General features: G+C 44.1%; 1 protein-coding gene across 1 annotated transcript; it reads right to left on the bottom strand.

The window, feature by feature from the left end:
• Positions 1-9,657: 9,657 nt before the first annotated feature.
• Positions 9,658-11,072, bottom strand: org (oogenesis-related gene). The gene is made up of 6 exons (XM_029500859.1): positions 10,958-11,072; positions 10,802-10,873; positions 10,517-10,733; positions 10,221-10,381; positions 9,861-9,968; positions 9,658-9,771 (listed from the first exon to the last, which is right to left on the bottom strand). Exons 1-6 carry the CDS (start codon positions 11,012-11,014, stop codon positions 9,724-9,726), a joined length of 663 nt encoding a protein of 220 aa, XP_029356719.1. The 5' UTR covers positions 11,015-11,072; the 3' UTR covers positions 9,658-9,723.
• Positions 11,073-14,200: the final 3,128 nt, after the last annotated feature.

Below are 14,200 nucleotides of genomic sequence, written 5' to 3'. Positions count from 1 at the left end.
CAAAACAAAACAAATACCAGGGTACGCTATTGATGAATCCCAGAAGGCAGCTGGTAAGGCAGGACTGCAAAGAGATGGAGGCAAAGAGAGATATCAAGTGGGAGAGACGGGGAGAGAAACGAGAGAAGAAAAAGGCTGCTTCACCGTTTAAGGCTGGTCGGCTCTGAAAGTGTGCATAGCTGAGAAACAGTGTGGAAAATGTAATCACAGTTTCAATTTGAAGCTGTCAGGAGTAAATAAAGAGTATGTGGCTGAAAGGCATAGAGGGCAGATTACTGAGCCTTGCTCTGCTGAAGCTCATTTCCACCTTTCCTACAAAAAAAACAAAAAAAAAACAGAGTGTGAGACTTTAAACTGCTTAATGCCAGGAGCAGGAAGGATAAGCCCCTAAAATATATATATAGATCCGTCACAGAATACTCCAAATACGTCATGATGAAAACTCATGGACTAACTGTGGATTATTATGACGGAGCATCTCTTTGTTTTGTGTCTACGTTTCCTCCACTGGAGCTGCAGATGTGATGTGATGTCAGCCTCTGCAACTTCTCAGCCAAGACAAAAATAACTTAAGCTTGGTTGAAAAATATGTAGCCTGTGGAATGTGTCAGCAGGGATTAGGAAATCTTGGTCAAAAGGATGGTGAGCCGCAAGTTAGAAATCTTTGGCGTTGCTTAGTGGGGGTTGGAATGCGGTTGGGGATTGGGGAAGGATACGAAAAAGGTTGCGGCTGATATTTGAATGAGTGAGGTTGAACATGACTTATGAATGAGAGAACTGAATTGGACATGAACACAGGAGTTTGTGTGCAGTTGGAGGCAACAACTGCTCATAAGATCTACAGTATATCGCATCTATTCAGACTTCTGCAGAGGAGGATGCTGTATCAAAATGAGACACAGAAGAATACTAAATTATAGTACACCACAATCCCCAGAGTATCTTTGCTTTAGCCAAAGTAATAACAATAACAATAAATGCTTTTTATTCCCTGTTTGCTACCAAAACATTTTGTAGATCTGTCAAGAGACAATGTACTGCTGGAAGTAAAAAACACTATAGGTTGGGCAAAAACACGTACTGATAAAATATCTCCTTGCACACTTCATTTGGCTTTTTGATTACGGTTCTGGTCTGAATGATAAGTGGTTGTGTGTGTGTGTGTGTGTGTTGCCCACACGTAATGTAGCGTTAGATCAGCTAGTTCACACAATAGCCTCCCACATCGTATGCAGATTCAGGCAGAGCAGGGGATAGTGGGTGGATTAGAAAGCTCTGGGGTTGTGTTTCTCTTTACTGTGGTTTCCAGCCAGTTTTAACAACTCAGACCAGAGGAATCTATGATACAAGCGATTGAACCGGGGTAGATACAATAAAAACCAATTAGACTGGCACAAAAGGACACATTTTCCATGCTCAGGCTGTGCTGAAGTGGGGAAAATGTTATCAGTGAGTGTACATTTCAGAAATTGGATTTTTAAAATGACTTTAAGGGAGCAGGGAGATCACATTCTCCCACTGGCCTCCGCTGTTCCACTCAAAACTTATACAACGTACTTCAGCGGCTGATATGGCTTCATTTGTATGCAGGCTGTTTTGTACAAGAGGATAGTCACAAATGCACAATGGAGTATCATTATTTGCATAACACACACACACTACGGAGAAATGATGGTCACCCACAGGGCAAGAATATCCGTGACTGCCATGTTCCCCTTGCTGACCACTGCTCCATTTTGCTTTGAGCTTGTTAGCGCTCGAGCCAGGAGAGCCGATTAGGATGGGTGGCCAGCCGAGTTAAGCTGAGCACTGTAATGCACACACTTCACGTAAACACCACTACAAATGTCAGGAAACAAGAAGAAGAGGGCAGAAGTGGAGTGGAGAGGGGAGGAGAAGAAGTCCACACATATAAATCAAGGGTTATGCAACTGCTCTAGGTACAGCGGCACCCCACTGTGAAGACCTAAAAGCGGAGTGCTGGGACAAGCTCGACTCAGCTTTATGAGTCAGCTGGAGCTACTTTGCTGTGACATTATTTCCAGCGACCATCAAAGCCACACAAAAGGCTACTCTTGGCCCCTGGATACGTTTCTGAGAGAATACAAAAAAATAAAAGGTTTTACCGTAATACTGGCAACCTCTCTGCCTCTCACCACATTGTTCTCATCTGCAGCTTTATTTTCAGACCTGTCGAATGGCCTCTGCTTTGCTGTCTCCAGGTATCACGAACGATTCGTATCCAACAGCTCATCAGTCCTGCTCGCACGCCTCTGGCTACTCTATTTGTGATTTTTACATTACATAAGGAGGCTTTATCCAAGCAGTGCATCTACAGCTGCCGTTTATGTTGCTGTTGCTAATGCTACAAAGCTACTGATGGCACTCTCTGTCCGTCATGCATTTCTCACTCTGCATGCGCCAGTTTTTAAAAGTACACACTCTCCCTCTGACTAGCCTCTGCTCACCCTGGATGTGAGTGTCTTTTGTGTGTCCTGATTTGTACTGCTAAATATTTAATATTTAAATAAACAGTGATGGAGCTTCAGTCCTGCCTCAGTGTGGGTGCACAGGCAATGATGAAACCAAATGGGCCATCGGCCTTCGTGGCCAATTACACCAAGCACACCACTGAAAAACTTCATGAAGGATCGGTGATATAAAGGTACTGCTCCCATTAACCAGCTGTCCGACAGCCAAGCTGAGGAAAAATGAAAACCTATTTAAAGATCCAGTCTCCAGACAGTGGAGTTTCCACAGAAATATGGCACAAAGAGCAGCATGTGTGTGTGGAAATGTTATTTTCAGTGGCCTAAGGCCTTTGCGTCACCTCAACCTTGAAGCACAGTCGAGGCTATGAGGTGTTAGCTCCTGGTTTAATTTCCTGTTGACTCACCAATCACTGATATCATCAGCTCCGACAGGAGCCAGAGGATTTCTGAGAGAAACATTAATATACCACTTAAATCGATAACGCGCGCACACGCACACGCACACGCGCGCGCGCACACACACACACACACACACACACAACTGCACATGCCTGCACTCGTTCTGAGGCCTGTGGGGAAATTCATATTTGACATGAAGCTGAATCACTGACAAGACGCCGCCCAACCAACTACAGTCATTCAGGCTGCAGCCAGAGAGCCTGTACCTTTGGCTCCTCTGTGTGTGTGTGTGTGTGTTCATGCAGAGATACACAAAAACAAAGGACTGCAGTAATTCTGTCTGAAAAGATGACAAATCTCATTAGTGGCGGTGGGCACATCAGATGCAGGTTTAGGATTTGACTCTCTCACCTTGTGTCTGAGTGTGTCGACGAGGTCTTCCTGTGACTAATAGGGAGCTTAGCGTTCACTCTGCATGTCAACACAACTGTCACTCAGCTGTGCCTGGCACAGTCTGAAAAACTGCGGGACTCTACAGCAGTGCAGGGAAAAAAAATTATGACAAATACAACAGTAGCAGACAGCGAGGCTCAAGGAGGGACATGCCATAACAACCCAGACATCTAGGAGACACGCAACAGAAAAACATGTTTTCTGTACAAAAGAAATGCTGTTGTCGTGAGCCACACACGAAAAGTCCGACAAAATCCTCTGCAGTAGATGTCCAGCCTCCAGCCTCAACCAACAGAAGTGTTTACCATCACAGCCCAAACATCCTTTTATTTATCTGTCCTACATTCTGCAAACAACATCAAAATAAACTCCAGCCATATAACAGACAGTTTCACCACGAGAACAAAAAAAAAAAAAAAACCCAGCAAAAATGGGGAAAAAGAAAAATGGGTTGATTGAACAGCTGGTAAATAGGAAAACAGGAAAGTAGAGGTTTGGGAGAATCTCAAGCTGTTGGTTGCCTAAAAACACTGAAGTGACAAAGAGCAAAATATGTAAAATACTGTATATGGCCTTATAAATGAGGCTATCAGTCAGAAAAATTATGTCACTGTCAAACTGATTTAAACTTTAAAGAGTTTTATTTGTTCCACCAAGGTTGTCTTCAGTCAATGCTGCAGTTTCAAAACATTTAAATGCTATGAAACCTCACAGTCTAAAAATGAAGTATGCCACAGTATGATAAGTAGTCAGGGTTTATACCTCACCAAGCCCTTTTGCTTTGACACTGTTGGTAACACATTGGCCTCCACAGGGGGAGCCATTATATAATTGTTAGTTACTGATAAGCCACACCTCCCAACTAGATCATGGTATGCTACACAGCATTTATTATAAATCATGTGTTTGTTATTTTTGTTCTGAATATGTGGAGTCCAAACTCTGCGGTGGCACACATACATTTTTGAGCCAGTCAAAAACACGCATGACGAGTTTAAATGTGTCCTTCCAAACATTTGCTCCTTCTAAGTATCATTGTATAATGTTTTCAGTCGATTATCTTTTTCTAAAAGCTTGTTCATTTGAACGGCAGCTAATGTCTGCTCTCATTAGAAGGCAGTTTGTTTCATCATGCTGAATGTTCAGTCTGAAGAGGATCATAGCCCTCTGATATATCGAGCTAAAAGTGACTGTTGAAATCATCTGCCAACACAATGTGGGAACAGGTGAGTGAACTGTTGCCAGCGTTAGAGGAAGCAGCTGCCTTCCCATCAGCTCTTGAGGAATATAAATCCCCTGTGACCATTTCTTGAAACAAAAATTAAAAAAAAAGTCACTGCTATGGTTGACTGGCAGCGCTGTCACTGTGCTGGCTTCAGAGAGATACCAGCCACGCACTGGACACTGCGTGTATAGTAACTACTGCAAATGGGGGTGTTTTTTTTTTTTATAAAAGGGGGGTGGGGGGGGGACTTCACTGTCCTTGGCATGAAATTAAACATTGGTTTCCAGTTAAAACCAACCCCCGTTCTGACCAGAGGGCAGGAGGTTTTGTATTTATGCTCTGAATAAGAAACACTTGAATGCAAACTAAAGGTGAAACACAGAGTTCAAGCTCAAATCTTTGTACCGCTATTCAAGTACAATGAGCTGGCGAAGAGATAGTTTGGGATTAAAGGTGCTGGGTAATGGAAATTCAGAAGAGAGGAGCGCATACACAGAAACGAGCTGTGCTGCAGTTGAAGACAACACAAAGTGGAAAGTGTCAAAGGGTCTTCATTCAAGAGCTGCAGCTGCTGTCTGTACAGCTTTGAGGTGCTGACACTCTGAGGGTTTTTTTTTTCTGTGAGTAGAAGCTTTATACTTTCAAAGCTTTGACTTTGAAAGTGTTTCTCACTGAAAGGTAAAACTGCAGTTAAGTCAGAAGTTCATATACACATTAGGTAGAAGGCAATAAAATAGTTGTCTTGTCTCTGTTAGTACTCCACAGTGTGTCATCAAGTTATCAATTTTGTTGACTCTTGTTTACCAACATATTGTTTACATTTTAATTATGTCATAATTCCAGTCGATCTGAGATTTTTATAACTAAATCACTAAATTAACTGTTGTGAACCTGCTCCGAAGCAAGTTTTGGCTTTAGGAGCCTCAGATTGATGTGGCTGGTCAAAGTTCAGTCGAGTTGGCCAATTATCTTAAGGACTTTATTAACTCAGGGCCTCTTACCTTGACATCAAGGAGAAATCAAAAGAAAATAGCCAAGGTATCAATAAAAATATTTTTGGACCTTGGCATGTCTGGTTTAACCTTGGAAGCAATTTCCAAACTACCAACAGCATCATGCCCATTTGCGTAAACAACAGTACTCCATGAAATCACACAATGGGACCATGTCAGTCGTGTCTTGTAGAGATGAACTTGCCGTGATGACAACAGAAAAGGCACCATGTGAAGATGGAAGGGGAGGAATCAGGTACTGAAGTATTTATATCCACAGTAAAATGAGTCAAACTGCTGTAGAACCACTATAAAGAAGAAAACCCAGACTGGATGCAGAGACAAAGATCTTACAGTGGAGAAATGCCCTGCTGTCTACTGAACCAGAGACTGACAGTTTGGCCAAAGTGAGGATCATTAGGAGAAAAAAGAACGAGGTCTGGGGAGTTAGGGTGTTATGTTATGTGTTTCACACGTACAGGCCAAATTTTCATTTTAATTTAGCCTTTAAGCTAAAATCTAAAACGCAGTTCACTTTTTTCCTCACAGTTATTACAGTTATAAATCACTTGACACGCACGTGACAGTTCCCAAAATGTTTGTCCAAAGCAGCCAGTAAATGGGAAGTGTGTATTTCTGACAATGTCTGCATTTGGAAACTGAAGTCAACAGAATAAGAATAATCTAATAAAAATACTGAGTCACCATTCTGTTTCACTTCGCTATCGTATCATTCACCAGAAAAGGAAACCAAACTACAGTAGAATCTCACACCAATAAAACTTCATCCAGATCTAAAATCAAATTAAAAGCAGACTTCCAAAAAATGTGACATCTCCTTCTGAAGGCCCAGAGTTTCGATGCTGGATCTGGTCTAGCCAATGCCAATTTCCGTATGTTATTCCTCCTCTCACCGTATCAAATAGAGCCAGGGGGAGAAAAAAAAAAGAAATCACTAAAAACATTAACTGCAACAAAATATGTACTTGGGAGTAAACAAATATATTGTATTTCATTGTGACCTGAAGACCAGTGGAGCTTTTTTGTTTTTGGTCTAGCCTCCATGTTTGACCTTTGACCTGCCCAGCTGTTATAAACAAACTAATTCAGCAGCTCTAATGTGTTCAAAGTGATACACAGTGAGCGCTCACTATCTCTCCCGTCGCCGTACTATATCTAGCTGCTCTTTGGGCCTTGGCTCAGAATAGCATCCTAAATGTGTGAATGGCGCTGCTTGCTGGCATCGGCAGGGGCTGGCTTGGCACATTTTGAGAGCCCTGCACAATTTGCTGGCCGTCTATGCTGTGAGTCAGAGGCGTTAGCGACCTTTCCACAGACAAGGACAATCACAATCATAGAGAGCAGCAAAGCCTTTAAATCCTGCTGGATTGATCAAGGAGCACCGTGAGACATAAAGTACACTCATACAGATGAGAAGCTGAGTTGACGCTGCTCTGCAGCTCAGGGCGGGGAGACCTTTAGGATAAACCCACCTGCGATAGTTCAGGTCATCAGATTATTGTGTAAAACTATTTGAGGGGGATGAAAGCAACATTACGGAAATGAAAAATGATGTCATGCTAAATTTCCTCTAAAACAAATGTGCTGGAATTTGTCTTATCCCAGAAGATTGACTTGATTTTAAGAGACAGTAGCTGAAGGTAACAGCTGATCCTCCAATTCACTCAAATTAACATTGATCACACAAAAACCTGACTCCCACACAGCTTTTTAGTTTTTACTCAGCCTGAAACTTTTTGGAAGCCCTCACGGCCCTCTCCATCAAATTCTATGATTAACTGAAGGCTGCGTCTGTCTGCTTCATTTTTCATGCCTCTTTTCCTGTTCTACTTCTCTGAAAATGATGGACGCTCCTGAAATATACGGGGACAGCTAGTCATTAGGCTGGAGACAAAGTGAAACACACTGCATGGATATGCTGATGGCGTGGGGGGGGGGCACAAGGAGGTTTACAGCAGAAAAGTACGATGCAGGGGAGTAAGTTTGATCTCTGTTGTGGGCTGATATTACAGAGTAGCACTGTGGTGCAGCAGGTCAGGGCTGGGGGGCCAAGGGAGCAGCCACCAGCAGCTGCCATTCATACAAGATGACAGTAATATGTCCTAGTTGTGGCTCTGCAGAGTGCTGAGCCCTTGGGTGTGTGTGTGTGTGTGTGTGTGTGTGTGTGTGTGCAGATGTGTAAGGTTTAACAACAATCCGCAGGAATACTAAAGCTGATCACATAAATTTGTGAAAAAACTATTAAAGAGTAAAAAGGCTGTGACATAATATTGAGATAATGTTAAGGAACCTGCTGGTTGCAGCATCACCAGCCTGCATCTAAACTGATCGCCTCGACAAATCGTTCTGCATGCAGCTGCCCACTATAAACCAACAAGGCTCTGTTCTGTAGCATATCAGGGAATGTGCGCGACACCCTGTTTTCACCCTGCTGTTGAGAGGCAGAGATACAGCTTCTGGTTAAAAAGGAGTCTCCAGCTGGCTCCGAACACCAGAGAAAGAGGTCGATACTCTCCATCGCTGCCACCACTGAGCAGTCTACCCTTCAAACGTTCAGACAGCCATGAGAACCCCCAGAGACCATCAGTTCCTGTTCTGTATCCAGCTCTCACTGCCGCTACTGGTCTTCCCACAAACACACACAGCAGCACATACGCACACACACATCATGTGTTTAATTCATACCAGTGTGCTCTCTATTGCTTCTGTGAAGTGGCAGCTGACTTCTGCACTCAAGCATCAGGAGGTGAAAAACATCTGAAATGGAAAGAAAAAAGGGAAGTTGCAAAAGTTCACTGTCAAAACAGCCTCAAAACTTTCAGGAATTAATTGAAGGGAGATGGACGTGTGCGCAAAGAACTGAAAGTTCACATTTATTCTACACTTTGTTCAAGCTGAGAGCCGTCATCACAGTAAACATGGGACACTACAAAAACAACACAATTAAATAAGCTTCAAGTAATCAAATAGCTTAAAGCTCATAGCATTAATGATTGTTGAAAATGTCAGAGGTATCTCAATTGTCCTTCATTTCGGTACATGCTTGAGATATTTTGTGAAAAATGCTCTGCGTGACAAACTGACAGTTATGCATTAAATACTTCTCACAGAACGGCCCCAAACTGTCATACCTTGATATATACTTAGTCTCTCAGACTTTACCATTAGTATGAAACTTGACTGAAGCAAGACTGTAGCAAAATCCAACACATCGCTAACTGATCTGCTCCACCATTAGTGATAATGGCAAAGAGAGCAAGTCTTGTCTCCAGAGTGGGCACTGATTGTTGGAGGACTCATATCTGGTTGAGTAAGTTTGAGAGGATCAGAGTTCGTCGCAGCAGCCGCCTGCCACCTCCAACACGACAGCTAATGACTAATGCTTACAGGTGAACCGAGACCGCACGTCTGCAGATGAACAAGATGTGCGACTGAGCAACTCTGACATACGCTCAACGGCCTCTCATAAAAGTCACGAGCCTCATGGCAGCAGCTTCCCCCTCACCTGCAGCAGAGAGCCGGTGGGATGTGAGCTCTGCACGGAGGAACTCAGGTGAAACAACGGGAAGTCTAACATCAAGTCAGAAATAGCTCTGGTTTATCTGCTTTCACATTCAACACCTTATGGGGAGAGTGCAGCTTCAGTGAAAACCACAGTAGCAGATCAGGTCATTGCTTCTGGACAGAAGTGTGACTTCTGTTGCGGGCTAAAAATATTAACCGGACTAAAAATTTGGCATGAGGCAGTAAATTAAGAGTCAACACGCCTGTAAGTCAATGCATCATTTTGTAGTTGTACTTCAGGGGATGATAACAGTGCCTAAACCAACTGACCATTGAGGTTGTACTTATGGGACCATTTATAAAGCCTAGTCAGGAAAAACTTTAACTTGACAGCCACGTTCAGGTGGTCAACAGGATGCATAGTTGCACCAGTGACGGAAATGCCAAGTTGATATTTTCTCAAGAAAATTCCAACAGTGTCATTAAAAGACTTGAGCATTACCACGTCCCTGGTTGCATCAGTTCAGTGTTTCTAAATATTATTACTGCCATCTAGTGGGAGACTTCCATATCAAGGCAAAAAGGACAATTTTATTTCAATTATAAACATCCAAAAAACACAAAGACAAGCAACACATTAAACAGAAGGACAAGCAACTTGAATGGGAGCAGATGGCACAAAATCCTGCAAAGAAAAGAAAATTTTTAGTGTCTGTTCAAGCCACATTTCCAAAAAAAAAAAAAAAAAAGTAAATTAAAAATTTCCAGTCTTACCGTGTTTACATCTTCAATAACGACCACACCTTTCCCCTGAACTTCGATGTCACTTTCTGTGTTGTTTTGAGAACAGTATTCTTCGCTCTCCGTCTCTACTGTACTGGGCTGAGAGTTGGCAACAGTAAGATGTACATTTCCTCCAAAGCCATTTTTAAATAAGCTTCTTGAAAACGATTTAGTTTTGCACAACTGGGATACTTTTCAGTCACGGAAGTATATTTTCTAGACACTAAACAGGTGATGCAGAAAACAAGTCAGGCTTTTGGTACACAATGCTGCAGAGGAGAAGTTGAGCCTGAAACATTTCTAAAGTCAGTCACTTAAAAAGAACGCATCTGTTTGGGATCTGGCACCAACCTCATAGTCAGGATCCTCCTCAGGGCCTTCATCATCAGCAAGCTCTTGAGTGAGTGCCTCCACCCAGGTCTGATGCTCCTCTTCCTCCTCTTCCTCATCCAACTCATCCTGCTTCCTCTTGCTGCCCTTTCCACAGGGTTTGGTGGGAGAGACTCGGATTTCTGTTGAGAAACACAAACCTCTTTATTTTCCTGCCAAAGCATGAGTTGAGGCAGAAGTCTAGACATCCATCAAGCGGCATATTTAAAGTGAACTTCTTTGACAAGTCGTGTTTTGCTCAGCTGAGGCCATGGCACCTGGGGAGAGGGAGCGGCCGATGCTGCTGGAGACCGGGTACCCCAGGGCGCCCTGCACCCACCGGGGCAGGACGCACATCAGCAGGCGGGTGACCCGGGGCAGGCGCTTGCGGCCGGCGAGGCTCTGGCGTGCGGGACTGGAAACCGTGACGGTAACCAGGGCCGGCTCCCTCGGCCGGAAGCCCAAGAGCCACCAAACCCGCCGGCATACACGCACCTGAAGGGGAGACTGGTTAGATCCGGATCTAGACAGGCTGAATCCAAAAAACACCCAGCTGAACGCACCAGCAGGCCGAAAGGCCAGAAGAGGCCGAGCAGCACGGAGCGTCGACCTCCGTCCGTCCTCTGGACTCTGTCCTGCAGGGAGGAAACCAAACCAAACCGTCACAGCTGCCCCAGACACACCTCCTGCTGCTCAAGCTGCCAGACCGCCGCCGGTACCTCCGTGTCTTCGGTCTGCTCCGGCTCCACGGCGTCTCTGCGGGCTTCACAAGTCATCCTGCTGCGGATCTGCCGGGCTGCACCGAGGCCAGGCTGCAGGACGACAGCCGGTTGTACCCGGAGGTCACTGCTGGGTGGCCAATCAATGCAAACAGCCTCAGCTGCAGCAGTGCCCCGGAGCCAATGAGCAAGGCCCGCCAATTAACCTGCAACAGGACGGTCACCAGAGGGGAGCAGTTTCTGTGCTTTAAAAATGAGTCGAAGCATTTTTCAGCAGATGTTTGCTGTGTTTGTTTACGAATTTCAAATAAATATGCCTCATGTTTTCGTTGATTTTCATCCATATCTCAACTCAGTCAAAGCTCTTCACTCGTAGTATGAAATGAGAAATTCATGCAGATTTTAAAGCGGAGATATAAGTCAAAATGATCAAATCAATATAAGTCAAATCACATTTGTCTTATTTACAGCATCTTATGTGGGAAAAGGTCAGGTGTGTCACAGACATACATACATAGATGAGTCCTCGTGCACATTGCAGTTGGTAATCAAAAAACAGAAAATAATCAGTGATTTTGAGTTTAAAGTCTAACATTGAAAGAGCTGTTTATTTTGCTATTACTATGAATCAAATTTAACTCATTTAGGAGTTTTACCAAGAGCTTGAGTCCTTGGTGCATTTACAACACAAAAGGTCAGGATAGCTGCAGGCACACTACACATTAAAAAAGCCTTTAACGATAAACATTTACAGGATTAAGTCTCAAAAATGAGTCGTGTAATAAATATTGGCTTTAATCTATGCATCGCTCATGGAGACATCAGGTGATTCGAGAAGCTGCTGCTGTGTTTTCTCTTTAGCATATGAAGAGATTTAAGAGGGCCTACTTATTTATGTTTCCATACTTGACAGGGTCCTTAATTGGCGATCATTTCCGGCACCGACTTTCGTCACATTTACGTATCTGTTGATGCGTTCGCTGGAAATGTGGTAGGTGGAAATGTATAAAGGCTGCTTGTTGTCAGCCAAGCCTGTGTGAGAGTGGAAGACATCCAGGCATGTACAAGAGCACAGTCACACGGACGTTCAGCATTGGAGCTGTTTGCAGCAGAACTGAAGCCCCAGATGATTTCTCCACGGCACGCAGGCACAGCAGTGCAGGGATTCGCGCTCTCTTGAAGGCTACCAGCAGCGCCAAGTCCTTCGCGTCTTCTCTGGGTTCAGACTCTCAGTCAAGCAGGGAGAACATCTTTCCGAATATTTTGACACCTGACAACATCCCGCAGTTCACGATACCAAGTCTGTCTGTGCAGAATAGTATAAGATCCCCCGACAAGGAGACGGAGGGAGACGACGGAGAGTCAGAAGAAGGCTGGGACGATTCTGGCTCACAACAGGAGACGTCGGCATGCGTCTCTCCATCTTGCTCCACGTCCTCATCAGGCACATCGTCCCCAAGCTTCAGTTTGGTTCTGTCAGACCGCAGAGCTGAGCGAAGTGTCTCAGACCCTTTTACACAGAGGAGGTTACCCCTCCAAAGGGAAGGATCCCACCCGTGTTCCTACACCGAGGCCCAGCACTGCCTGGACCCCTCCAGCAGAGCTGCCCTCTCCCTGCCACACCTCACCAAAGTCACCACCCCGTACGGCTTCGTCACCTTGACCCAGAGCCCACAGATGGCCAGTGAGGAGGCACTTCTCTGCCAAGCGGGGCTACGCCGCTTAACCAACGACGTGGAGATTGCATGGTCTCTTAGGAGAGCTCCAGGAACAAAGACAGGAGACACCAAAGACAGCTCGTCCCACGTGTCTGGAGCCAACAAAAGGCTGCCTCAACACACAACTGACTCTCAGACCAAAGGATCATTAATAAAGGCAGAGACACAAGCTTTTTCTGCACCATCCACCAACACAAAGTTGCCTTCTTCTGCAGGCAGACAACCAGATGACAAGATTAAACGCCGCTTCTACGACATTATCAGGAAACACTTCACCTCCTCCCATTAGAAGTGATATCGTGACACTGGAGAAGAGTTTTAATGGAACTTAAGTCCGTTTAAATTATGTTTTTAATCAACTGAAAATGTAAAAAGCCATGAAAAATATACCAGTTGAAATCAAATCAAAAAATTAAAACATTAACAGAGGGACATAATATTGTGTGTGTGTTATGTGTCACAGTTCCTTATTCCTGTCTACTAAAAGAAGTTTGCATGGGAGAAAAGCAAACTATGGAGTAGAGCAGCATCGAGGGTCACCTTAAGCTTCTCAAAGTGGTGAAAGAGAATAACTGACATCAGCCATATGGTTCAGGTTAATGAATTCCTCCACTGCTCACAAAATCATAAATGTCAGTCCCGCCCCGGCTCCTATTTACTCCCTTTGATATAGATATCTGTATTGTTCCCGCAGTTAGCCTGAACTGTATCCTGCAGCACTGAATGTGAGGTGCTGAGCCCCCGAGGCAGAGAGAAGCCGAGCCATTCTCCTCGCTCCTTAGCATATGAAGAGAGACAATAATGATGGCGACCTAACGCATCCTTATAGCCTCCGTTCTCAACTCTCCCACGCAGAAATTTAGTGGGTAGATATGATTATGATGCAGAACACTTGGTTTTAAGTGGAGGGAGAGGGGGAAGCAAGAGTGAGACGAGAATAGATTAAGGTGATCTAAATTTAAAATCACCTGCCATGTTGTTGTTGTTTATGTGCATGACCTCACTGATTTTTCATTAATGCTCTAAGGCAAATAAGGCTTTCCGCTTTCGTCAAGTTCACTCGCAGTTCGGTTCCTCACAAGCATTCAATTAGACTAAAGCAGGTTAGATCAGTCCTCTTGATTCTTCTTCATTAAATAACAGAATTTAACAGTATTGTTATACTGACACGTTACATTTCATTTAGCTTCCGTGGCCCTAACCAGAAACACTGATGTGTACAACGCAATAAAATTTCAACAGCACCACAAATTACAATCCTCCCAAACCATCACAACATAATGATGAAGCTTAAAAAGGACTCTCAGGGGGAAAAAAACACACTCACCACCTACATCATTCAGAAATTCATGAGCAACACAAACCTTCAGCGCCTCCCAACATCTCTCCCCAGTCTCCCACCAATGAATCATTTCCCCTCTAAAGTTTACATGGTTTTATTTAAAAACATGATCGATGATGACAGAAAAATGAAATAGTTAAAACTATCCCCAACTCTAGCAGTTTCACAGTAAAACTTGTTTAC

This window comes from Echeneis naucrates, chromosome 4 (assembly GCF_900963305.1).
Source record: "Echeneis naucrates chromosome 4, fEcheNa1.1, whole genome shotgun sequence".
In the NCBI taxonomy this organism is placed as follows: Eukaryota; Metazoa; Chordata; class Actinopteri; order Carangiformes; family Echeneidae; genus Echeneis; species Echeneis naucrates.
This window is presented reverse-complemented; position numbering and strand designations above follow the sequence as displayed.

Coding starts and splice junctions, on each gene's coding strand:
- org (XM_029500859.1), bottom strand. CDS start 11,014: ATGACTTGTGAAGCCCGCAGAGACGCCGTGGAGCCGGAGCAGACCGAA. Junction 10,734..10,801: donor TCTGGCCTTTCGGCCTGCTG/GTGCGTTCAGCT, acceptor TCTCCCCTTCAG/GTGCGTGTATGCCGGCGGGT. Junction 9,772..9,860: donor TTATTGAAGATGTAAACACG/GTAAGACTGGAA, acceptor TTTTCTTTGCAG/GATTTTGTGCCATCTGCTCC.